Source organism: Ascaphus truei, chromosome 4 (assembly GCF_040206685.1).
Source record: "Ascaphus truei isolate aAscTru1 chromosome 4, aAscTru1.hap1, whole genome shotgun sequence".
Taxonomy (NCBI): Eukaryota; Metazoa; Chordata; class Amphibia; order Anura; family Ascaphidae; genus Ascaphus; species Ascaphus truei.
The window spans coordinates 41,573,556-41,601,534 of NC_134486.1; the positions used below are offsets into that span (position 1 = coordinate 41,573,556).

The following is a 27,979-nucleotide window of genomic DNA, read 5'->3' on the forward strand; positions in this document are numbered from 1 at the left end:
TCACACCCGCGGTTGATGTGTTTATTGATAATGGTTCGGATTTAATTGGTTGCAATTCTTCGCGTATCCGCCAGATGGCAGATATTCATGAATTGTAATGCGCATACGCTTCAGTAATGTGTCGACTTGTAGGTGTTTAAAAGAATACCACAGTGGTCCATTGTAAATTGGCCTTGGGACTGAAGAAGTTACAATAATGTATCAATGTAGGCTTTTCATATTAAAACTAAACGCGCAGTGTCTGGTGTTCTATTGTCCTGAGAGTTCCAAGATGAGTGCACTACTGCAGTCCGTGTTCCAAAAACCCGATAGAACGTACGCTTATTTAATATGGGCCGCGATCAATGCAACAGATGATAAGATGGCAACAGTTGTTCAAATTTATCAGTATTTTATCGAAAACTATGACTTTTTACAAATTTTCACCAGATGCTAATGTGTGGAAGCGTGCAATAAGGAAAAACTTATGTATCGATCCATGTTTTTTTTCGTATTGATCCCGATGTTATTGGAGGGTATTGGTGTGTATCACCGGGTTTTTCCCGTATCTATGATCATGGAGACTTCAAATGGCGAAAGGTCATGTTAAAACCAACTAAGAAACGTCAGTCGCTGGCAAGCAATGCACCAGCACCAGCACCGGCTTCCAATAACGGTCCGACCGTCAGTGAAAACCTGGTGACCGACAACCCTTGCTGACTGTCCCCGCCCGGATACCTGCAGCCTGAGCCGGATTTCGCGTACAGATTCCAGCAAGCTTGCATGTACCCAAGAGATTTCCAGCCTCAGGCTAAAGTATTAGACTTTGAAGACAACAGCTCGCGAACGCCCCCTGAGTTTTTAGACGGTATTGCAGTATTACAGACAGCGCTAATAAAATGCTAATATTACGAGCACTAAAATACCGCAATATATTCCGGAAAAAAAAACCATACTGCATCTGCCTGCGGGTATCAAAGTTGCGCCTCTACGGCCGCACTAGGATAAAGGCAGCCGCCACTGTAGGTCAAGGTGAAAGGTTGTTGAGCCAAACATGACTACAAAACACTGATTTCAACAACACATTATCCATATATTATTCATTAAAATACGCCACCTTATCGAAAATATGATCAAAAAGTAGGCGTTGTGATGGTGTTACAAATTGGATATAAAGCGATGGTTTTTGTTTTTGCAAAAGTTTATTTTTGTTCAGTTTCAGAAGAAAAAGTAAAAAAAAAGTGGACCAGTGTTAGTCTTTATGCTGCTCCCATTATTAATTAAACTTTTGTCAGGTGCCGAGTTTTCCATTTTTGTTTAAGTCACCATGAGTGTGTTTGACTGTGACTGAAACAATTTGAAATAGCGAGCGAGGAGAGACAGGTAATCCATTTGAAATGCATTAGAGCAACATTTTTGACAAATTTCAATAAACCCCTTGCAATGTTCACTCCATCACAGTTAGACAAAACAGATACATTTGCCCAATGGGAGAAAACATAATGACATTACCAGTACTCAATTAAGTTAACATTGGATAGTTTTTTAAAAGCTTGCATTATATTTATATCTTTCTAATTATTTTAAAAAGAATTCAGTTTCCAAAACGGTCAATTTAAATTGTGACAGTATAAAAAAATCCTTAAAATGTTATTGTCAATACGATTATCTGTGGGATCATGGTCTTGAAGGTGATTTTATTCCTCACCATTGCTTATACCAGTGATTTTCAACCGGTGTTCTGCGGGACCCCTCAGGGGTTCAGCGGCTACCAGGGGGGCGGAAGAGCTGGGATAAATCTCTCATCTGTCCCAGGCCCGGCAGAGCGGCGCACCCCATGCAGAACAGCGCACTCTACGCAGCAGTGACCTGGTGGCTCCCGAGTTCAGCAATAGCAGCCTGAGGGAGCTTCGGATCGGCGCAGCACCACAGGCCCCAAGGTAAAAGCGCGCGCTCTCACTGCAGTTTTGGCTGTAGGGATTTTTGCTGCGTGTGCCAGCAGCTCCCTTAAAAAAAAAAAAAAAAATTGTGTGTGTGTAGAAGAGAGGGGGGAGTGTGTGTGTGTGTATATATAAAAGAGAGAGGGGGAGAGAGTGTGTGTGTAAAAGAGAGGGGGAGAGAGTGTGTGTGTGTGTAAAAGAGAGGGGGAGAGAGTGTGTGTGTGTGTGTGTAAAAGAGAGGGGGAGAGAGTGTGTGTGTGTAAAAGAGAGGGGGAGAGAGTGTGTGTGTGTGTAAAAGAGAGGGGGAGAGAGTGTGTGTGTGTGTAAAAGAGAGGGGGAGAGAGTGTGTGTGTGTGTAAAAGAGAGGGGGAGAGAGTGTGTGTGTGTAAAAGAGAGGGGGAGAGAGTGTGTGTGTGTAAAAGAGAGGGGGAGAGAGTGTGTGTGTGTAAAAGAGAGGGGGAGAGAGTGTGTGTGTGTGTAAAAGAGAGGGGGAGAGAGAGTGTGTGTGTAAAAGAGAGGGAGAGAGAGTGTGTGTGTAAAAGAGAGGGGGAGAGAGTGTGTGTGTAAAAGAGAGGGGGAGAGAGTGTGTGTGTAAAAGAGAGGGGGAGAGAGTGTGTGTGTAAAAGAGAGGTGGAGTGTGTGTGTGTGTGTGTGTGTGTGTGTGTGTGTGTGTGTGTGTGTGTGTGTGTGTGTGTGTGTGTGTGTGTGTGTGTGTGTAAAAGAGAGAGGGGGAGAGAGTGTGTGTGTGTAAAAGAGAGAGGGGGAGAGAGTGTGTGTGTAAAAGAGAGGTGGAGGGTGTGTGTGTGTGTGTGTGTGTGTGTATGTGTGTGTGTAAAAGAGAGGGGGAGAGAGTGTGTGTGTGTGTAAAAGAGAGGGGGAGAGAGTGTGTGTGTGTGTAAAAGAGAGGGGGAGAGAGTGTGTGTGTGTGTAAAAGAGAGGGGGAGAGAGTGTGTGTGTGTAAAAGAGAGGGGGAGAGAGTGTGTGTGTGTAAAAGAGAGGGGGAGAGAGTGTGTGTGTGTAAAAGAGAGGGGGAGAGAGTGTGTGTGTGTAAAAGAGAGGGGGAGAGAGAGTGTGTGTGTAAAAGAGAGGGAGAGAGAGTGTGTGTGTAAAAGAGAGGGGGAGAGAGTGTGTGTGTAAAAGAGAGGGGGAGAGAGTGTGTGTGTAAAAGAGAGGGGGAGAGAGTGTGTGTGTAAAAGAGAGGTGGAGTGTGTGTGTGTGTGTGTGTGTGTGTGTGTGTGTGTGTGTGTGTGTGTGTGTGTGTGTGTGTGTGTGTGTAAAAGAGAGAGGGGGAGAGAGTGTGTGTGTGTAAAAGAGAGAGGGGGAGAGAGTGTGTGTGTAAAAGAGAGGTGGAGGGTGTGTGTGTGTGTGTGTGTGTGTATGTGTGTGTGTAAAAGAGAGAGGGGAGAGAGTGTGTGTGTGTGTGTGTGTGTGTGTGTGTGTGTGTGTGTGTGTGTGTGTGTGTGTGTGTGTGTGTGTGTGTGTGTGTGTGTGTGTGTGTGTGTGTGTGTGTGTGTGTGTGTGTAAAAGAGAGGGGGAGAGAGTGTGTGTGTAAAAGAGAGGTGGAGAGTGTGTGTGTGTGTGTGTGTGTTGTGCGTGTGCAAGGAGGGAGGGAGCGTAAGGGGGAAGAGAGTAAGGGGGAAGAGAGTAAAGGGGAAGAGCGTAAGGGGGAAGAGCGTAAGGGGGGAAGAGCGTAAGGGGGGAAGAGCGTAAGGGGGGAAGAGCGTAAGGGGGGAAGAGCGTAAGGGGGAAGAGAGAATGCGAGAGGGAGAACGTGAGAGGGGGAAGGAGAGCACAAGACGGGGAGGGCAAGAGAGGGAGGGAGAGCGCAAGAGGGGGAGAGTGTGTAGAAGAGATGGAGCAAGTTAGACGTGGAGGGAAAGACACGAGAGATGGGAGATGGAGACACGAAAGGGGGGACACAAGAGACGGGGAGGGTGGGGGGGAGAGTGTTGGGGTTCCCCAGAATTTCACAATCTAATTCTGGGGTTCGTTAACCAAAAAAAGGTTGAAAACTACTAGCTTATGTAGAAAACTTTAGAGAAACTCTTTCCCTCACAGCCCAAGATAATGCAGACAGTTTTGTATATTGTTACACTTACTTTGCAGGCTCATATCACAAGTCCGGAGAGAATGTTAGCCGTGACAAAGCTTCTGATGTGTCAATGTTTTAAGCAGTCATTTCTATCAACACAACAGTCTGAACAATAGTTCATGCTCATTACTGTATGTTACAAGACAATTCCAGACTGGGCCACTTATCACCTTTAACTTTAAATGAGATTATGTGATTTTTTTTTCCATTATGTGAAAATCTGAGACAATCATGTTTTTCATCACCACGGAACTGTGCAAAATAAATACTTTGGGGACCAAATACCCAGCTCCCAAAATTGACATTGTGCAGTTAAACTGTTGGAACATATCTCCAAGTATTAATTTACAAAGGTAAATTGACTTGGCATGACAATCACTTGCCAAATTACTGTGGAGTACTAGCAGGAGTTCGAATGGTCCTTATATCTGCGTCTCTTACCGTACATTTAACTCTGGTTTTTTCCTGTGTCAATTAAAGTCAACAGGTACAGTATGATTTGAACGTAGTAACCAGGTATGAAGTAAAACCCATCCACCAAAGAGGTGCATCAAATGTGTGATGATATGTGAAAAAGGAGGTCTGATCAGCACACACCCAACATGGAATTATCGTTGGTACTCAGTGTAACATTTTTCCTTTCTTCTGTTACAGCGTTTAAATGTCTGCTTCATTTACCATGACAGAATAACTTACTTTGGCCATATCAGAACAGCTTGATCTACAGGGCTTATTTCTGAAAGATACAGTACCACATACGACCAAGCTGAACTAATGACGATGTCAGTGGATAAACCATGGTGCTTTGAAAATCAGACAGGCCAAACAAATTTGTAATTTATTTTAGTCCCCTTATATTATGCTTTTTTTTTTAAATTAGGGATGGTTTAATTATTTACACACGTTCGACTTTGCTACGAATATGGCATTTATTCGGACAAATATTTGCATTTTTTTTTTAAACTCACACGAGGGTTTGTGTCATTTTATAGAGTATGCTTATTAGCAATGATATCTGAATACAGAACATTCTGTTGAGGATTTCTGACTGGAACCCCACACCCTTCCTAGTTGGCTGAATGACAGAGAGGTCTGATTAGTGATTCATGTTAAGAGATTTATTAGAGTGGAAGAAACCTGATAAAAAAATAATCAGCACACCCCAGACTCTAGTGTGCAAATGAAAAGTCTTAAAGCAGCAGTCCCACCCTTGCCCCCCACCCCGTTTCTTAATATAGGTGCACATGCGTTGCATTGTACAAGACTATAAAACGACCATGGGACACCGATCAGACAAAACTGGTCTTGCAAGGAAATAATGTATAACTATTAGATGTCATGTTACTATGTGAGGTGCGCAGAGGAAAATTCTAAATGTTTTGCAATTCGTTGGGCGTTTTCGGTTGCATTGACACTGGAGGTTATAACCAGCCTCACACTGATGAGACCCAAAAGGTTGAAACAGCTGTCTGTTGGTATGTTTACTGGCTATGCATCTTAACCCAGACTGTGCAATGCAGCAAGCATAAGCTTACAGGGATCCATGTCAAAATGGATTTGAAGCGAAAGGTGGCACTGTGTGCTCATTTGCATGTCATTTCCCAGAATCCCTTGCTGCAGTGGAAGCACTGTATGCTGGACGATAATGGTGTAATATTTCTATTTGAGAGAGATAGATATATAGATATATATATATAGATATCTATATATCTATCTATCTATATATATATATACACACACACACACACACACACACACACACACACACACACACACACACACACACACACACACACACACACGAGAAGCCAACAGTCAACATAGTCTACCTCAATATAGTACAGAATAACTGTAATACAATACTAGCTCACAAAGAATACTACTGTAGTTGATATGTGATGATTTCAGAGTGGTAAACTCAGAATCGCAAACATACAAGACAAACATTTAAGTATTTTTCACGAGGGATCCGCTGATCACTTGAAAACAAACAGCACTTTTTTTCTTAAGATCAGTGCCAGAAAGGAAAGCAAAGGCTGATAAGAATAAATAAATCAGACACTACTTCCCTCTACTCTTAATATTATACTAGCCAGAGTTCGCGTGAAATGCTAGTAATGCCTTTAATATGTTTGGCACTCATCCAAATTAGCCTTGGATATTTGTGCGCACGAGGCTTCCATTTGCATGCTTGGCCTTCTCCACAGAAGCAGAGCCATCCGTCACCCCAAAATGGCTTGCGTAATGCTACACAACACATTGCGCAAGGCACTGTGGCATGTGAACACCGAGAGCAGAGCAGCTGACTGACATCTCTACCACCATAGCGGGTCAAAGCACACGCCTAGGAGCACGCGCAGTTTATTCTTGTGCCTAGTGAAGTGACAGCAATGGGCAACTAGTCCCTTCTCTCCCAGGCAGAGGAACAATCTGGACAGTAAGGGGTCATATAAAGTTAAAGTTAACACACGACTGAGCATTTTCAAATTAAAATGACCCCTTAAAAACAAATACATTTCAGCTTGCTGGTTTTATATTCCAGTAAGCACGAATTAACTTAACCGGGAGATTCTGTTAAATCGGTATATTGGCCAAACCTAATTGGGGGTTGGGGGGGAGAGGAGGGGGAAAGGATTTTCTGGGCAGTGTTTTTTTTAATTTGACAGATTTTTCCGAATGGGATTTTGAAAAAAAAAATACAAAAAAAACCTGTTTCAGGGCTTTTATAAAATCCCAAACAAAAACGGCAAAGAACGTGGCTAGGGTGGCAGTAAAAATTCCACCTGTGAACTGAATGTAGTTAGTGAACTAGTGCTGTGACTGAGCCAGTGGTGCCAGCCATCCAAAAGTGTAAACAGTAGGACAACATTTTATGCAAGTGGTGTGCAAAGAAAAAATAAGGAGCGCCAATGTGAAATATCAAGCATGAATGGGTCTTGCATATATAATAATTAAGTAATAATCCCCGAAGAACAGGGCATTACTGGCCAATAATGCCGTGGCTGGAAGAGTTGAAGGCCTGCAGTAATGCTCTGTTGAGGGGATTATTATTAATATTTTTTTTTCATTTTCATAAAAACAGACATTGTAGTCATATTGATTTTTATCAGTAGGATCGTCTACATTATTTTGCTTTTACTGCACGTGTTTATTAAAAGGAAATTGTACATACACACAGCCCCCGTCTATATGCACACACACTCTGCAGCCCTCCCTACACACACTCTGCAGCCCCCCCCCTACACCCACAAAACACACTCTGCTGCCGTCCTCCACCCTCTACAGTCACAAAACACACACACACAAACACACACACCAGCCCCCCTCTATACCCACAAACACACACTGCAGCTCCCTGTAAACCCACAAAACTGAAGACACACACACACCGAAACACACTGCAGCCCTCCCCCACAATCTACAACAGAGGTGCGCAAAGTTTGTGCGCAGCGCCCCCTGCCTGTCAGCCCCAGCTCTCGTGCCCCCCTTGCCAGTGAACCGCGGGTCATGGTGACGAGTCACGTCATTTGACGCAGCATTGCCAGGGTGCCGCGTCCAGATGCCGGCTGAATCCTGGTAAGATGACTTGCAGAGGCCTTGCGCGGTCCCCCAGCATTTAATTTAAATGCCTCGGGGAAGAGCGCAGGGCCTCTGCATCCACTGCGCCCCCCCAAAAATATCCCGCGCCCACCAGCGGGTCCCCCACTTTGCGCACCCATGCTCTACACCCACTGAAGACACATGCTGCTGCCCCCCCTCTACACCCACAAAGCACACACCAGCAAGACACACAACAAAACACTCTCCTGCCCCCTCTACACCCACAAAACACTTAGCAGACAGACGCACAAACCTTTCTCGTCACTCTCCTGTGCGGAGCTCTCTGCAGGCAGGGTGGGGGAGGAGTCGATGCCTAGCTGCTGCCTCCTGTCCAATCAGCTTCCCTGACGGAGAGCTCCTCTCACTCTGTGTGGATAAGAACTGAAAACTGATTGGCTGAAAAACTTGGCAGGGTGCCAACAATTCCGGCCCATTACTGAATGGATAATTCTCGGATTTTAATCAGAGAGCAGGGATTTCAATAATGCCCAGAATTTAACAGTTTTAGTCTATAATTAAGTAATAATCCCAGAAGAACAGGGCATTACTGGCCAATAATGCCCCGGCTGGAAGAGTTGAAGGCCCGAGGCGAAGCCGAGTGACTTTAACCGAGCCAGGGCTTTATTGGCCAGTAATGCCCTGTTCTGAGGGGATTATTACTATTATAGGCTAAATGTTAGCTTATTTTAAAAAATTTTTTAAATTTTTCATAAAAAAGATAGACACTTTTGTAGACACTTTTTAGCCATATTGATTTTTATCACCATGATCGTCTACATTCTTTTACTGCATGTGTTTATTAAAAGGAAATTTTACCTACACAGCCCCCCTCTATACACACACACACACACACACACACACACACACACACACACACACACACACACACACACACACACACACACACAAACACTGCAGACCCCCTCTATACACACACACTCTGCAACCCCCTCAATATACACACACTCTGCAGCCCCCCTACACACACTGCAGCCCCCCGTCTACACCCACAAAACACTCTGAAGCCCACCTCCACCCTCTACAGTCACAAATCACACACAGTAGACACACACAGAACAGAAGAAAAGAGGTGGCGGTGCACGGCCAATGAACTCACCAAGGGTAGGTAAAATAGCTTGAAAAAGTATAAATTTATTGACACAGAGAGAATAAAAAACACTAACACGTTTCGTGCCAGTGACGTTTTGTCAAAGAGCAGGGTGGGGGAGGAGTCAGTGCCTTGTTGCTGCCTCCTGTCCAATCAGCTCCCCTGATTGAGAGCTACTTTCACTCTATGTGGATGAGAATTGAAAGCGGACTGGCTGAAAAACTTGGCAGGGTGCAAAAAATTCCGGGCCATCACTGATTTGATAATGCCTGTCATTTTTACCAATCAGAGAGCAGGGATTTCAATAATGCCTGCAATTTACCAGCTTTAGCCTATAAAAAAAATGTTAACATTATTTTATACAGGCATACCCCGGTTTAAGGGCACTCACTTTAAGTACACTCGAGAGCAAGGACATTTTCAATAGCACCATACCCCTGTGTTCGTACACATTTCGTGAGTATGGACACTTATTCTGCCCTACAGACCGTCATAGCAAGATGCGCCGATTCCCCTCGCCCAATAGGCAAACAGCAGCTCGCGCATGCGCCCGTCAGCACGTTCTGAACAGCAATACCGGCTCTCTACCTGTACCGAAGCATCGATAAGTGGAAAAAAGGTAGTGCTTCACTTTAAGTACATTTTCGCTTTACATACACGCTCTAGACCCATTGCACACGTTAATGCGGGGTATACCTGTACAGCGATTTTCTTCCAATGGGACTCAAAGCACTTCACAATTACAATATTGTGCACGATAAGCAGCACATAAGCAGGACCGTGTTATAATGGGGTTCAGACACACACACACACACCACAAGTCATAAATCGCATACAGCACAGGGGGGGAGGGATAGGATATATATAGATATATATGGTCTAACATTTTCTTGCTGATATCTATTATATCCAATGTCAATGGGTAATGAATTCCACATTTTAACTTTACTATAAAGAACCCTTTACTTTGTTGCTGGTGAAATCTTCTTTCCTCCAACCTGAAGGGATAACCCCCGTGTCGTTTGTACTATCCTTGGGATGTATAGATCTTTTAAAAGTTCCTTATATTAACACTGAATATATTTGTAAGTCGTTATATACGCTCTTGGACGCCTCCTTTCTAATGTACTTTCCTAGTACAAAAATGGTTTATGGAGTGATGCCCAAAACTGTACTCCATATTCAAGGTGTGGTCTTACTAATGCTTTATACAGTGGCAAAATTATGCTTTCTTCCCTTCCATATATGCCCCATTTTAGGCAAGATAAAATATTTTTTGTCTTTGCGACTACTGCCTGACATTGAGCACTATTACTAAGCCTTCTGTCTACAAGCACTTCTAAATCCATCTCCATTGAGGATTGACCAAATTTTGTCCCATTTCATTTGTAAGTAGCCTGTTTATTCTTGCTTCCCAGATGCATAACCTTCCATTCATCTGTATTAAACCTCATCTGCAATTTACCAGCTCATGTTTCCAGTCTACTCAAGTCCATCTGGTGAGAAATTACATCCTGCTCTGATTTTACTACATTGCATAATTTTGTGTCATAAGCAAATATGGAGACTTTGCTCCATATGCCAACCTCAAGGTCATTGAAAACAAGTTAAAAAGCAGTGGCCCCAATACCGAACATTGAGCTACTCCACTTACTCTAGCCCAACCTGAAAAGGTTCCACTTATGACAACTCTGTTGTCTATTCTTCAACCAGTTTTCAATCCAGGTAAAAATATTTTTACCCAGACCAATTTCTTTTATTTTTTACACAAACCTTGTGTGTGCACCATATCAAAAGCATTTGCAAAATCCCAATACGCCACATCAACTGCATTGCCTTTGTCTACGTTCCTATTTACTTCCTCAAAGTAACCAATAACGCCAGATTGGCATGACCTATCCTTCATAAATCTATGTTTACAATTACTGACTGATTAGAATATACAAAGGCATTAAAATGGGTGACTTGTCAACTTCTGCTCCCATACAAAATTGAAGGAGGAGCACTTTATCCAGAGTTTTCTGCTTGGCCCTTCTAATTCTGTTTAATAAAACTTAATATGCGTCAAATGCAAGATGTCAAAGTGCCCTTCAACTGAAAACAAAATCAAAACAAGCAAGCAAACTAGGATAACAGACAAACATCTTAAAGATATTGCAAGAATTTCTGAAGGTCCTTCCTTTATTATAGAAGATGTCGGTACTGTGAAAGGCAGTTTTGATTTTCCAGCAGCAGTAAAAAAAACTGGATAAACAAAATGAGCTGACTGACCCTGCAATTTACCGTACTTTAAAAAAAATGTGAATGAAAGACTGTTGCATGGATGACTGTTTTTGAGTTATCACCCAGTTCATCTATTCTTATACAGTACGTTATTTCAAGAAATCAGCAAAACACGGGTTTCTTATTTTATAAGGCACATTTTCATTTCATTCTTAATGTTCTTTATTAAATATAATACATGCATTTATTTCATTCTAATGCTTGTTCTAGGTTTTAAAAGGAGTCACCATTGTGTTGCTTCACTGATAATTCCATACTACATTTCGGATAGATATACCCTTTCAAAATATTTGAAGAGAAATCTTGTGCAACCTCTGATACTAATTCTACTACACAATATATTAAGTATATAATACCTTTTCATGGGTGCATGCAACTTTGAAAATGTTTTTTTGACAAAAGTATGCCAGCATTTACGTTATTACTGTATATTTTATTGTATTAGCCTAAAGCCAAATTAAACACATTGGCATTTACTGTATATAGAAGTATATGAGTGCCTTAGCAACTCTTTAGTGGTCTATGTAAATTAGAGGATACAAATGCTCTACCCTGAAATAAGACTATAGAATTCTAATTTAATTACAAGGACCTTGATTCTCCTACAGTAAAAGATCAAATAGCTGACCTCTTTCACAATATATAACACTTTAATAATTCCCCTTGTAGTGCTATAAACTAATCCTCTCGGTGCTTCTATCAGACTATCGATATTTTGGGGGGCCCTTAGCATATATTTTCATCTGCAGATTCTGTTTTCAAACATATTTATTTTTTACAAGACACAAAGAAAGAAATTACAGTTTTTATACGGATTGAATATTTTAGTCTTCTATATAAAAAAAAATATATAGCAGTTGAATAGACGATATTGTTAATACTGTATTTTCGTGATCATCACAATCATTTAAACTAATTTCTGACTACCCTATGTGAAGTGCATTCTGTAAAACAAATCGGGAACCAAAAATAAATACATGAACACAAAAAAGCTAATGAATAATTCATACCTGTAGCAAACCACAAAATGAGCATATGCAGCGACAATCCAGTTATGATGACCTGCTACTATTAGCACTTTCCGTGGATCCACTGGGAACCCTACAACACACATGTTGAAAAAACAAAGTCAAAGCAGTTGACAGCATTTCAGTAATAAACCTAAGGATAAATGACTATGAATGGCATACTTTCTAAAACAGTCAAATGATATTGTCGGCAGTCTCTTAATCATAGATACCAGAGTTTCCATTTTACATTTCCCCCACATTAAGTAAAGTTATAGGTTGTTTGCGATGTTGCCATCTTGAATGCCCCCAATAGAAAATAAATTGGATTCTCTTGCATTCTCAAATGAGATGGGGGACTGACTGTTTTGCAGAATTAATGCAACCTTGGTACAGAGAAAGAGTGCGTGTTCACTGTGGCTCCATTTATCTACAGGTCAGGTACGCTGCTGGCAAGTTCCATAATTGCATCACCATCACTGATCCATCAATGTTTCTCAAATCTGAACTCATGAGACCATCCTCCAGTGAAATGGGGCTATTGAAACTGACACTCACTAAATCATAAGTCTCTTAAGTAGAAACTGTCAGCCATATTTAATAACTATAGTTTTGCTCAGACACAGCAATGTCTACAACTATGGTTCTGACAAACATTTGCTCTGTTTTCTTACACAACTACGGACAAACACGTAGGAGTAAATTCATCAAGGCAAAAATCTGGGGCCAAAAATCGGCACCATATGTATCAAATAAAAAATCCCATGTAAAATTGATGGGATGCATATACAGGAGAAAATAGTGACTGGTGCATATACAGTACACCATAGAATATAAACATATACATTTAGTTTAATTTTTGTGTAACTGTTGGTTTAATTTTTACTTCTCACATAACAGCAAATAATTTGTATTCTATTTTGTACATTATGCATTTATAATAAAAAAGGAAATTGTATGATATTTTTCCAGAGCTTTTCAGTTGAATCAATATGTTGTTGTTGTAGTAATAGATACAAGTGGAGACTGCACTTCAATCCCATTTGCTTGACTTTATGCGAGTTCAACTGTACAATTATTCTTACAATTCTTTTTAAAGGTAGATTAATGTGCTAATAAGTGCATCAGTCCTGGAGAAGTGTAGCTACATTGTGGGTTGTGAAACTTTATTTATAAAATGTTTTATTAGGAAGTAATACATTCAGAGTCACCTCTCGTTTTCAAGTACTGTATGTCCTTATAGCAGTGTCCTTCAAACAGGGTTCCTAGGATCCCTTGGGTTCCCCGGGCATCCCTAAAGGGTTCCCTGCAATGTTCTGGTCATTTAAAAATTGTATCAAATACAGAAGAATTTACAATGCATCTGATCTCAGGCGTGCTTTTAGAGAGGGTTCGGGTTCCTCGGAATTTAGGTTCCTTAACCCAAAAAAAGGTTAGAAACCACTGCCTTATAGGGTGACCAAGAGGGGAGTTCTGTATAGAAATAATTCATAGTATGCAGAGCTTCAGGTCTTTCTGTGAGTGGACAATACACTTGCAGAAGTGAACAGAGTTTTAAAAAACTCTGTATTATATCATTTGACCTATAAAGAACTATGCAGGTCCTCTAAATGCTAATTTTCCCTGAGATATTTATCTAACAAGGTAAAATTAAGACAAAATACCCTCTGTATTTGAGCTCATTAACATAGGGTTAACGTCATATCATTTCACATAATGCTGTGTTATTTTGCAATAAAGCAACGTTGTTTAATTCTTGGTGTTCCTCCCATCCGGACACTAAAACAGAGCGTTTGTGCAGGAGAGAGGTAAAAAAGTGAGGGAGAGGATGGAGAAGGGACAGAAAACAATTTAGGAGAAAGCTCATTGACTTATCTACTGTACCCCCAATTAGATTAACCTATACGTAGTGAGATACAGTACCGGTGAACACACTTGATATACCTGGGAACTATAGCAATTCAAATTTTCCTCTGTCTGTATGGGAGTAATGTCAGAGTTAGGCATCATTTAACTCCTCTTTATTTCCCAGCGTTAACTGGAATGACTTAACGGAGCTTAGTGAATATAGGATGAATATCATTTAATTAGCTAATTTGCATATCATTTAGAATAAGGGTCGTTAAAAATAACACATTTTTTACTGGCGTACAACCTAGTAAACGTCATGTTATTTGCTTTAGTGATCACAGAGTTATGATTAATCGGCGTTAATGTAGGTCACCGTCTCGTTAAATAGGCTAATGGAGCATAGTGAATGTGAGCCTATTACGCGAGTAGTGAACATATCAGCTGTTAACCGAGAGAATTGTTTTGGGTCAGGAATCAGAAACTGTCTTTGAAGTAGATATCTGAACCTGACAACACATTACAGTAAGATGCAAGAAGTGAGGGAAAGTTGACAAACAAAAGGTTTGTTTACTCCACACCCAGGTAATAAACATTATTTTGTTTATTCCCAAGAACTTCAAACACCACTTGTGTTCCTGAATTAACATTTAGCCCCCAGGGGAAAGAGATACACATTCCCCGCAGAGATCAAACTCCGGGAACTTGTTGACCAGCCTAGCATTTATTACTATTATATAACAGATCAGGTATTACTAGGAATTCCCAACTTTAAATAAACACACATACTTTAGTTTGAGTATCTTTCCCCAACAATCAGAAACCTCCTACATGTTCAGATATTGCCTTAGAAACACATTTAAACCAGAGACAGGGTATCAGCTAGTAGAAGAGTTTGGAGGGAGAGCTCAGAAAGACCTGATTCAGGTAATTATGATCATAATTCTTGTGCACTTGTAAATCTGTATATATCTGTGTTTTATATCAATGTATTGTTAGATAGGATGAACTGTATTGTATTGCTTTGTTAGGCCTGCAATAAGTACAAACCTTATAAGGAAGTATAATTAGTATGACCGTGTAATTATTATATCTGGTTACTGTTCTAATACATTTCTGTTTGTTTGATTGAAGCCATCTCTATCGTGTCAATAACTCTCATAAACCAGGGTATACATGTGTAAAGGTGTATCCTATTGGAATACATATCTACACATCTATTTCCTTAAGCAATAGTTTTGCCCGTATTATTATATGAATTCTTATAAGCCAGAGATACTTCTATAGATGGATAACTTATAAATGCATCTATATTGTTATGTCTGGATAAGACTAAAAATATATATTTGCTAGTTAATTATTATAAGCCAGAGATACTTTTATAGATGGATAACTAATACATGCATCTGTACTTCTATTTCTGGATAAGGCTAGACATAGTTGTCCTAGTTAATTCTTATAAGCCAGCAATACTCATATAGATGGATACGTTATAAATACATCAATATTTCTAGATAAGGTTAGACATTAATCGGTAACATCAGCACTTACTGAGCTTGACCATTCCTTCTGTGGCAGCAAGTGTTGGCTGTACAGCAACTCCCTGGGCAGCTTCGTCACTAGATCTTTGCACCACTTTAACATCTGAAAATGTTGCATCACAAGGAAATTTACGACTGGGAATGCCTATAAAGATAAGCAAAAGAAAGCAAATTGTAGATGTTGCATTCATTAACAGGGTTCTGGACTTAGATGCTTTTATGGAGTTAAAATAAAATGGTTGTTATAATTCTAATTCAAACAGGATCAGAAAATAGAACAGCCATATATAAAAAATAAAACATGTTTAATTATGGCACTGAACAATGAAGCGTGTCCAAATCATTTTACAATCCACTTAAAAGAATGAAACATTTCTAACCATTCGGCGCATTAAAATAATTCATGTTATTACTCTGCATGCTTAACCCTTTAAATGTTAGAGCAGCATACAGTGAATTCCGAAGACTCTAGTCCTAGCGCCAGTGCTCATTGGAATGCACAGAGGATCCGTCATTTCACTGTACATATTACAATGAATGAATTGACTTATCAAATGAATTCGAATTGGGTTCTTCGAGTAGCGGGAAGGAGTGGAATTAATTCTGCCTATGTTGTAAGAGGCATAGCATTTATCTCACTGGTCCTTCTGTAGAAGAATAAAGTTGCTCATCTTTTGTACAAACAATGAATCCCACTATTGAAAAGACACAGACTCTAAAAACAATGATACTTCGTTTGAAGCATGGCAGCCTGGTTAAAATCCCGGTGTCAGCGCCTTGTGACCTTGGGTAAGTCACTTTATCTCCCTGTACCTCAGGCACCCAAAAAAAAAAATCATAGATTGTAAGATCATCTGGGCAGGGACTGTCTGTAAAAACACCCATGTGCTGCTTATCGTGCACTAAACTGTAATTGTGAAACGCTTCGAGTCCCATTGGGAGAAAAGCGCTATATGAAATAGTTATATTTATTAAGTTATTATTATCTACCTCATATTGGTGAAGATTCGAATCCTGTTCTTTGTAATGGAGCTGAAATTTTCTCCAGCACTGGGAAAACCACTTCACAATACATTGAATAGGGAATTGAGTGAGCAAGTGAACCCGGTGTTCTAACCTTACATGCAATCCAATGTCTACAAGCTATCATGCTATTGTATCGTTGTTAGGGATTGTATAACCCAGGGGGGCGCAAACTTTTTTCCCTGCGCCCCCCTGACGGCTGTCCCCTCGCTCCCGCGCCCCCCCCAACCCCAACTTACCCGCGCTCCGGCGTAATGACGTCACGTTGCCATAGCAACGTGACGTCACATGACCTCGCAGCGTCATTTTGATGCCGCGTTGCCATGGCGCCGCAGGGAGGAAGCCGCCGGAGCCATGGTAAGTTAGGTTTACAGAGGCCCTGCAGCTCCCCCGGCACTTAATTTAAGTGCCTTCGGGAAGCGCGCGGGGCCTCTGTAAACCCCGCGCCCCCCGTCGGCAGTGTCGCGCCCCCCCTGGGGGTCGCGCCCCACAGTTTGCGCACCGCTGGTATAACCTAAAGGTCTGTGGATAGTTTGCAGTGTTAAGAGATTACAAAAAAAAAAGTATAAAAAAGTATAAAAAAGTATTTAACTCTTAGAGGCAACCAAAATGTCATTTGACATAAGAATCACTTGGTGCTCTTGAAATCCATCATTTGTATAAAATGTAGTGGTGAAACTAATCGTCACACAAATTTTTGTAGCCTCATATATAGTCAGGACTGGGAAGAATGTCCACCCTGCCAAGAAGTCTTTTAAACGTCGTGGACCACAAGTGTTAGTATGGGCTCAGAACAGGGAAATAATAGGAGGGAAAGCTAGAGAGAGGCTGGGGAGCGGAGGAAAGGCTTTTGAAGAGGAAGAAAACATGGAATGTTATGGAAGATATGACTAGAATAGGAGAGAAAGCTATGATGGAGATAGAAGAGATCTTCTGTGCATAAGGGAAAGAATAAGAGAAACTAGAAGGAAAATCTATGGGAGATGTTGGAGATATGTGGAAGTAGAAAATTAGGATGGAAATATAGGAAGAATTGGTTTATAATGGCAAGAAAATGAGCAGCCGGACTACAAAACAGAGAAATTAAATTCTGTACTCCAATCTCTCCTATTTCCTCTGAATTCAGAGGTATTGGCTACAGAGAAGGAAGTGCAAAGGAGACGACTGCATGGAAGGCATGCACAGGAAAACATCAATTTATTTAAATTCATGCCCAGAAAAATTACTGCCTGACTCAGCTCAAATTCTTGTAAACAGAAACCGTAATGGGGAAAAATGTTACCTGGTGGAGGTAAGTAGCCATGAAATAGGACACTACCACATGATGAACGCTCAAGCTCTTCACATAATAGTAGTCTTCTTACTATAGAAAAATGTATCAGTCATAAGCTTAATACATGGATGTAGCAGGCAGTAAAAAAACCACTAAAAACTAGTTTGTAGACTTAGGGGCTAATTCTATCCTTTCTGGAGTACACTGTGATCGACCAAAAACTCCCATTTCAGGTCAAGGGAAGTCGATCAAGATCGTCCACTTAAAATGTACTAATTAGAATTAATGTTTCATAGTATGTACACATGAAGATGTTACATTTTAAAAACATAGGCACATAAATAGTTGATCAGACTAGCTTGGATATTATCTGTATTATAATTGTAGCTGTAGCAGGGAGTGCTCCACATTGGATATAATAATTACCATCTCCCTGCATAATGCATTCTTCAGTTTTACAACTGTTACTCTAATACTAATCTACATTCACAGCTTGCAGAAGCAGAATCTAGTGTTAGACTCAATTGTTGATAATACGGTCTGTTAAGCCTTTAAACGGCAGTGACCTTGAGGAAAACGTAAACAAATGTTTAAAAAAAAAAAAAAAAAAAACCCCAGGGAATGAAGTTACCGGAAATATTAGCAATAATTTTTGGAATCTCTTTGGAAATATTATTGACATTTAATTTTAAATCATTTATCAGTGGAACCATTTTTCCTTGAAGAAATGGCATTTGGCATGCACGAACAAAAAAAAGGGAAAGAAATGATACATATCAAGTAACATATAGAGTGCCAACATCACAAAAATGAAAAACAAAAAAAGAAATAAATATAACAAATATATATTAAAACATAGGAATGATTTTTACCAATAATTTTATTTCCATTAATCCTTCAAGACAATCAGATATGAATGGGTTAAGCCCTCTCCACATCTAAGCTGGACAAGTCACTGACTCAATCCCTATATAAAGTTTTATGGTTTTCCCCCAGATGAAATTATATACCAGACTCCCCGCACCAAATATACAGCATACAATAGGGAGGGACGTAACACTGCCCTGGAGGACTCGAGGAAAGAAAATTATCGGCAAGAATAATTCTTCGGTTTTCCTCATTACCCACCATGGCGTCAGATGCAAATGGAAGCACCAAAGCAATTCGTGGGATGGGTTAGACAACATAAAAGAAACACACACGGATCATAAAAATAGACATAGAAATATGTCACCCAAAGACAAAATCTGATGAACGACTCAGCACTCCAGTAATAGTGTTTAAAAGCAAATAGTTATATTGTAGAGACCGAAAAATACAACGTTTTGGTCCAGCTATGGGACCAACCTGCTGAAGGTCCTGTAGCTGGACCAAAACGTTGGATTTATCTGTCTCTACAATACAACTGTTTGCTTTTGAACATTGTTCCTGGAGTGCCGAGTCGCTCTTCATTACATTGGTCTTGGGTGAAGTATTTCCATATATATCTGTTAATTACAGTCTGCCAAACCTTGCAGCCAAATCTATATATCTACACTGTAGAATGTAGAGAATAGGTGTACGGATAACCATACCGCAGTCTTACATAATGCTCAGCACCCATGACGAAGTTGGTGTTCTAGCAGAATGTGCCCTCATGATCTTTGGTGTCTGTAAACCTTTTTGAGTGTATGTGGTTTTGATGCACTCTTTGATACAAGATGCAATGGTGTCTCTTGATGCTGGAGAGCCTATCTTTTTGCCGCATGAGATTACTAGAAATCTGTTTTCCTGAAATCTCTTGTTCTGTATTAAGTAAATTCTGGTTAATCTCCCAAGATCGAGAGTATTACATTTTTGTTCCTTAGCATTAAGTGGATTTGGAAAAGAAAGATGGCAAGATTAGGTGCCTCGGTTCAGGTGAAATTTGGACACCACGACATTAGGTAAAAACGTAAGGTCTGTTCTGAGGCCTACTTTGTCCAAGTGTAGTAAACAGCTCCATAGCCGAGTTTGCTTATTCTTCTGGCTGATCGCAAATTAGAAAAAGCTAATTTAATTGTTATATATCGGCGTAAAGATTCTCCTATTTATTAGTGGTTCCACGCCTAGATTTAGAATCCAGGGTTGTAAAAACGATTTAAATTGAGATCGACCCATATCAAAACCTTTTTTTAAGGAATTACAGAACATTCATCACGGACACTTGCTCCTTTATTTATTTCGGTCTGCATCAGGCAGAAAACTTGTTCCAGATCCTGTAATAAACTTTTGTAGCAGAAGTTTTGGCTTTTATCATAACATCGGATTTTGATGTAAAATAGGACCTTGAGAAAGTAAATTTGGGATTGAGGGGAGCACCCAGTGTTTCGTAATGGACAAGTTTATGACTTATGCATACCATGCTCTCCTGGCCCAGTGTGGGAGTATTACAACCGGTATTGGTGGAAAAGCGTAAGCCAGAGTCATTTCATGATGCTGTCAGCGCATCTATTTGCTCGGCCCCTTCGCCTTCCCTTCTTGCAAAGAACCATGGGAGTTTGAATTTGTCGCCATTAGGTCATCTATTTCTGGTAGACTTCTTCAGTTAAACTATATAGTGACCATACCGCTCATCCTAGTACTAATAATCAATATGAATTTCTAACAGGGTGCTATAGGAAAAAGAATAGACATTTTATCAAGGTGGGTCCAAAGAGAACCCCAAAAAGTTCCTATAACTAGCACTCACTGTGGTATTGAGTAGATGAGTAATTACTCCATGGGATATAAATATCCCTGACAAAACGGTCTATGAACGGACACTGACCAAAACTTATTTATAGGCGGCACCCACTTCCATTAGAGGATGTTATTCTACCACACATTGTATGTCCATGATTTACACTTCTATGTTTATTAAAACTTTTTTGCTTTTTCACTTTTAGTCCTATGTGGACATACTGTACTGTATATGTTTTATATATGTCAGCTGATGGTCAGTCTCCGGTCATAGACCATTTTGTCAGGGATATTTATATCCCATGGAGTAATTACTCATCTACTCAATACCACAGTGAGTGCTAGTTATAGGAACTTTTTGGGGTTCTCTTTCAAATCCACCTTGATAAAAAGACTTCTTAAGTTGGCTACCATTTGGAAGACCTCAGTATTTAAAGTCCATTCTCCTGGATGGACCTTATGCCTGCTGAGGAAATTGGCTGCTATATTTGATTTCCCTGCCATATGAGATGCATGATTCTCTGCCAAATTTAGTAACCTACTGACTTCTGACATAGCTTGCAAAATTTTTGGTTGGCCGTGGCAGTTTATACAGTATAGGTAACGGCTGTGCATTTGTCAGAGTTGATGTTCACTGGTTTCCCTTGACGATCTGATTGGAAACTTCTTAAGGCCATGTTTATATTGCCTTGAATTCTACTACATTCACCCCTGTTCCCAAAATCTTTGATGGAAGTTTTGTATGAAATGGGCTCCCCAGCCTATGTATGTATGTAGCATCTGTTGTCAAAATATTCCAGAGAGAATCTACTAACAAACACCCTTTGCTAAGTTGCATTTGTTTTCACACCACAACAGTTATTTCCTTGCCTCTTCAGACAACATTATAGTTTGGGAAAAGATCTTTTGGGTCCTTGTTCCGTAGCATTAGGAAATTGTTTTGGAGAATCCTCAAGTGAAATTGTGTCCATGGCACCACCTATATTGTTGAAGTGAGAAGTCCTAGCGTTCTCATGCATTCGAGAGCTGTGGACGAGGCAATTTCCTTAGGTAACCTGCTGCCTCAATATATTTTTCCGGGGCCAGCATGGCTCTTCCCCACATCATATTAATTATTATGCCCAAACAATTTAGTCGCTGTGTTGGAATAAGATGACTTTTCTCCCAGTGTATGAGCCAGCCAGGATATAGCAATACCCCAGAAATATTTCCATGTGCTGCTGAACCTTTTGACTGGAATTTGTTATGACTAACTTATCGTCTAAGTATGGCCAAACCATAATTCCTCTCTTTCTGAAACTTGCGATAACGATTAAGATTTTTGTGAACGTTCTTGAGGCTGTTGCAAAACCTTTGTATTGAGAATAGGTGCCTAAAATGTGAAATTAAGGGAATTTGTGAAGCGATTTTGCACTAGGGATGCTACACATCCTTTAAATCTATAGAGGTCATGAAATTAACCATCTTGAATAGCGTGAAGTATAGATTCAAGGGACCATCTTGAATGATTTTACCCTTAGAAATCGGTTCAAAAATCTCAGATCTCAAATGGCTCTGTAAGTCACCTGAAGCCTTCTGCACTAGGAATAGCCTACAATCAATCCACTGGTTTCTTAGATGTTGCGGCACCCTTGAACTTACATTAGTTAATAATAGATGGGTAATAATTTCCTTTGAGACTTGCAATTCTGTTGATTCCCTTGTAGTGGGGGATTCTGTGAAAAAAACTTTTTTGGCAATAAAAACTATTCTAGAAAACACCAGTCTGTGATCGTTTCCAGAACCCAAGCATTCTTGGTTGTGTGGGCCCATTCAAAATAAATATTTAAAATCTTACCATGGGGGGGTTTAATGAGGGAGATGTGTCTATCTTCTTAATTTTCTTCCATGCCAAAGGTGAAGGCCTTCACGACAACGTTTTCAGCCTTTTACTGCTCTATTTGTGGTCTAAGTCACTCTGCCCCACAGTCCTGGAGGCACTTCCAGTTTCACGACTCAGTTCCTGCTATGCTATATCACGTCCGGCGTGTGACAAGCATTCTTTTTGCATGGATTGTAATGAGCAGGCTACCGGATAGATGTTGTTTGCATAAAACCGCTGAGGGCATACATGAGTAGGGGAAGGGGCAGGGGGGGGTGGGGGAAAAAGCTGCCCACCACATGGCCACTATCATGATAAACATCCCCTCCATTATGGGTCAACTGCACCCACTGAATAGCGCTGACCCAGATTGCATGTACTGGCTTCATTAGCGTCCTCAATTTTCTCTTACCATATGTGGGAAAGAGTAATAAACAGCCTTCGTTATATGCTATTGAGAAGAAGAGAAATGGAGCTCCCTTTTCCAGACCCATCCAGTCTGCTTAGCAGGGGCAGGTTATATAAAAAAAAATTAAAAAAATGAAATAAGAAGATGCCAAAGGACATGAGCCAAATTTGGGGTGGAGTCAAATGTTGTTACCTGTCCAGCTCAGCTGTGGAGAGGGCTTAACTAATTTGTATCTGACTGCCATGGAGGGCAAAGAGGAAATACTGATAATGACCAACATCCAAAATACCTTTAATTAAGAAATAACAGTCACAAATCAGATCACAAGTCTTTTTCAAATGGTGTACTGTAAGTTAATGTGTGTCTGACAAATGTTAAACATTCTCTCTTCTTGAATCTGCTATCAATCTTATCCTTACTTATGTTAAATTAAACGAATGCATGGGTTTAGTATTCCCATCCCTTAAACTAGATTACATTTAAATTCACCTACTGAAAAATAACATTAACTTAATTTTCAGCATTGTTTGTTTGTTTGTATATGTCTAGATAGTTAACAAGGGACTTAAAAAACGATATTATGTCTGCAATTTCATCTGAAATCACAACTCCTATGGATTCCTCCCATGCAACATATTTTCAGATTAACAAATATTAACCTGATACATTATGATGTGAAATGCCCACATAAAAGTTATTGTTCAGGCATATAAAATGGTTTTAGTTCACCACTGCTAATTACACTACCCAAAATGCAAACATAAATAATAAATAGGGGCAACACTAGCGCAAGATGTACTTTGGTGCAATATCGAAAGATGCACTATTTTTGCTCCAAAATGTTATTCATATATTAACCCCCATATTTTCTTTGATATTTTGTGTCTGCATGATATGATATTTAAAATAAAATTACCCAATGGAGTAATTCCATAAAATTCAGCTTCATGTCTGAGAACATTCAAACTTACTCCCCTGAAAAAATAAGGCAACATAGTTTCAGATTAGTCAGCACATCCCCTTACACTGTCATTTCAATGCTGTAACTTTAGAGCAGCAGTCCCACATGATTTAGTTTTTTTTAATGTTTGTTAAGCAGCATTGGCACCAGGAAACTGGAAGGGAAACGGCGCTACTGCGCATGTCCGGAAAAACGCTCCCAGAGTAATCTTCAAACAACTTTATTGAACACACACGGGGCTACACCAGCATCTCCCCATTGAGGGGGAGATGCTGGTGTAGCCCCGTGTGTGTTCAATAAAGTTGTTTGAAGATTACTCTGGGAGCGTTTTTCCGGACATGCGCAGTAGCGCCGTTTCCCTTCCAGTTTCCAGTTACCTTTTGACGGCGGCACGCAGGAGCCAACGAGGAGAGTGGGCCCCAAACCGGAGGACAGCAGGTGAAGTATCATACCCCTCTCCCTGCACCGGTTACTTCTGTGGCCTGGCATAACTCCCTCGTATGGCTCCAGTGTCTGAAGCATCCAGACCTGGTTAACTACACTGATGCGCACGACAGACCCATTGGTACTAGCATTGGCACCAGGAGCTGAACCACGTTATTTTAAGCTCCAGAGACCCCTTCCCCCAGCACAGTTCCCGAGATACTTACCAGTGTTCTCCTCCCCTTTAGGGAGCTAAATATGGCCACCAAAGCTAGTGGGTTCCATGGGCCAATAGAAAGCCACAACGTCACCAGTTGTGGCTTCCTATGGAACAGCCATTTACAGATTTATTTATTTATAAAATATTTTACCAGGAAGTAATACATTGAGAGTTACCTCTCGTTTTCAAGTATGTCCTGGGCATAGAGTTAAGACAAATAATACATGGTTACAAATATAATTACATAAATGAACAAGGTATACATTATATACAAGACATTGTCTGCACAGTTAAAGAAAATATATATTATGGGCGTATGAAACAGTTACAGACCAGATTAAAATGTGAGACAGCCTTAGATTTGAAAGAACTTAAACTGGCGGTGGATGTGAGAGTCTCCGGTAGGTTGTTCCAGTTTTGGGGTGCACGGTAAGAGAAGGAGGAACGGCCGGATACTTTGTTGAGCCTTGGGACCATGAACAGTCTTTTGGAGTCTGATCTCAGGTGATAAGTGCTGCATGTGGTAGGGGTGAGGAGCTTGTTCAGATAGCTGGGTAGCTTGCCCAGAAAGAATTTAAAGGCAAGACAGTAAAGGTGAACTTTGCGCCTAGACTCTTGTGATGACCAATGTAGTTCTTTGAGCATTTCGCAGTGATGTGTGTTGTAGTTGCATTGGAGAACAAAACGACAAATTGAATTGTAGAGGGTGTCAAGTTTGCTAAGGTGGGTTTGAGGAGCGGAGCCATATACTATGTCTCCATAGTCAATAATTGGCATTAGCATCTGCTGTGTGATACGCTTTCGGACCAGAAGACTTAGGGCTGATTTGTTCCTGTAAAGTACCCCTAGTTTGGCATAGGTCTTGGTTGTCAGGGTATCAATGTGCATTCCGAATGTTAAGTGGGAGTCAAACCATAAGCCCAGGTATTTAAAAATAGTGACAGGGGTTAGGGTGGTGTTAGCGTTGGTTCTAATCAGGAGCTCAGTCGCTGGAAGCCTTAAAAATTTAGTCTTGGTCCCAAATACCATTGTTACAGGTCTTGTCAGTGTTTAAAAACAGTTTGTTTTGGGAAATCCAGTTTTCGAGTCTCAAAAAGTCAGACTGAAGTATGTATTGAAGGTCAGAGAGGCTATGGCTGTGTGCATATAGGATTGTGTCATCTGCATACATGTGTATTGAGGCTTCCTTACAAGCTGTGGGAAGATCATTAATGAACACTGAGAAGAGTAGGGGCCCCAGAACAGAGCATGCGGGACACCACAGGTGATATCCAGGGGGTTGGAGTTAGAGCCTGAGATGGACACATGTTGGGATCTTCCTGATAGGTAGGACTGAAACCAGTTTAAAGCATGCTTCCCTATTCCAGAGCTCTGGAGTTTGTTAAGCAGGATAGCATGATCAATTGTATCAAAAGCCTTTGCAAAATCTAGGAATACTGCACCAGTGAGTTGTCCCCGTTCCATTCCACACTGGATTTCATTGCAAACTTTTAGCAGGGTAGTTACGGTGGAGTGTTTGGGACGAAAGCCAGATTGGAATTGGCTAGGGAAATTTGTCTTGGTATAGTAATCGCTTAATTGGGAGTGGACACATTTTTCCATGACTTTGGATAGAATTGGGAGAAGTGAGATTGGCCTGTAGTTTGAGACAGTGTTTTTGTCCCCACTTTTGAAGATTGGGACAACTTTGGCAGTTTTCCAGGTCTTATGGATATGGCCTGCAGACAGGATAGAGTTGACTAAAGAAGCAATTGGTTTGGCAATGGCTGGGGCACCAAGTCGTAGGAACCTAGATTGTAGTAAGTCAGGTCCGCATTGGCTGCTTAGTTTTAGTTTGAGGAGCGCTTGTGTAATCTCCTCTTCAGATACTGGGCCAAATTGAAAATTGTGGGCAGTGTTGGGAGGGGGTGGGACTATAGGGGTACTCCCAGGATGAGATTCAGGTTTGTGGTTTGGGCTGCGTTTCGCTAATAAGTTAGTGGCACACCTCACAAAGTAATCATTAAATGCATTTGCAATGTCAGTGGGGTTTGTCAGAGTAATAAGCCCCTTAGTGATATTACTTGGTTGTTGATGGTTAGGAGGCTGGAATATATTGTTGATAACCTTCCAGAAGTTAGCTGGGTTTGATGTATTTTGGTGGAGATTGTCAGAGTAATTGTCAGAGATGTAGTCAGACTTACTGTTTTCAGTACCGCGATCGCTTACGGTGCCGTGACCGCGCACGATTGCAACACCAAAAACAGAAAGGATTAACACTGGGGGGGGCTGCTTCTAAATGGGACCCCTATAGTGTTAATCCTTCAGAATCATCTGGGTGGAAGCCAAACAGTGCTTAGGAGCTGTGCAGAGTCCCAAAACAGTTCAGAACTCGAAGTAAGAAGCAGTCTCTGTGCATGGGCTAAGGACATTTAAAATTGTCCAATCACCTTGATGACGTAGATAACCAAATATGGGATTCTGCATCATGAGAGAGAATACTATAGGACCATATTCGGTAATCTACGTCATCAAGGGGGTTGCACAGGCAGTGTTAAATATACTGCCCAACCCCCTTGACGACGTAGATGACCGAATATAATGACGTAGCTAAGCAAATATGGATATCTACATCATAATAGGGAATTTATGATGTAGATATCCATATTTGGTTAGCTACGTCATCAAGGGAGTTGGCCAGATTTAAATGTCCTTAGCCCTTGCACGGAGACTCAGAGACAGCTCCTTACCTAAAGAGTATGCTCTGAGACTCTGAGCAGCTCCTCTACACTGTTTGACTTGTCCGATCAAGCGAAGGATTAATGCTGCGGGGTCTCATTCAGAAGCATGGCCCCACGTAGATGAATCTTCCTGGACCGCAACCGATCCCTGCAGGCACTGTCCCCAACACCGCAGACCTTTGCTTGTTTGTCCGCAGTTTCCTGGGGACAGTAAGTCTGGCTACATCTGTAAATACCCTGGGAGAACGTCAGCAAGTATCTCGAGAACCATGGCGGCCAATGGATCTGAAAATAATATGGTTCAGCTCTGGCGAACCCCAACCCACCCCAAGTCCCAATGCTGTTAAATATATTGCTATTAGGCAGAATTGCAGCTTTAATTGTTTTCAAATCCTTATAGAAAACGTAAGAATATTTATGACTGACATTGATAGATTGCGAGAATTCAAAAGGTCCATATTTACTAAGCAGTGCTATTCCCCAAGACTTCATCTTTCCAAAACCCATGCAGAGGAAAATATATACAGTGAATGGGAAAACCAAGCAATATTTTTTTTTATAGAATACATAACCATCACATTAATGACTTGCTATTTCGGTTTCTAAAAACGGAAGCAGATACTGTAGTAGTATCATGACGTGGCAGATTTGAAATAATCCATGTCACAGAAATTGATACATCTTGTTAGATTATCTGGGCAGCCCTTTCGTTAAACACTCAAACACTTGCTAAAACTCCTCCTAAAGTGCTAAAAATAAACTCCCGTCAAAAGCAGATCTTAGCAGAAATGATAAAAATGAAGCGGTCTTATACTATATGAGCCTTAATAAATACCTTCCCATGTGCGACAGAAAGAAAAGAAAAATTGTTTCTTACCTTAAGTCCAGCTCTTTTGTTCGAAGAAAATTTAAAATGGGTGCAAATGCGGTTGGATCTCTATCAATAAATATCTATAAAATGAAATGGATCACTTGGTTGGTTTTACACTAC

The 27,979-nt window shown here is 40.7% G+C and overlaps 1 protein-coding gene across 7 annotated transcripts in view; it reads right to left on the reverse strand.

The window, feature by feature from the left end:
* The window catches only part of KCTD3 (potassium channel tetramerization domain containing 3), a 74,072-nt gene that overhangs the window by 23,968 nt on the left and 22,125 nt on the right, over window positions 1–27,979 (reverse strand). For 6 of the 7 annotated variants that reach the window (XM_075595620.1, XM_075595621.1, XM_075595619.1 and 3 more), the window contains 5 exons: window positions 27,866–27,939; window positions 23,581–23,639; window positions 17,704–17,784; window positions 15,409–15,543; window positions 12,013–12,103 (listed from right to left, as the gene is read on the reverse strand). In XM_075595620.1, coding sequence (XP_075451735.1) covers window positions 12,013–12,103; window positions 15,409–15,543; window positions 17,704–17,784; window positions 23,581–23,639; window positions 27,866–27,939 — 440 coding nt within the window. The remainder of the gene's footprint in view (window positions 1–12,012; window positions 12,104–15,408; window positions 15,544–17,703; window positions 17,785–23,580; window positions 23,640–27,865; window positions 27,940–27,979) is intronic. The other variant, XM_075595617.1, reaches the window with a different exon arrangement.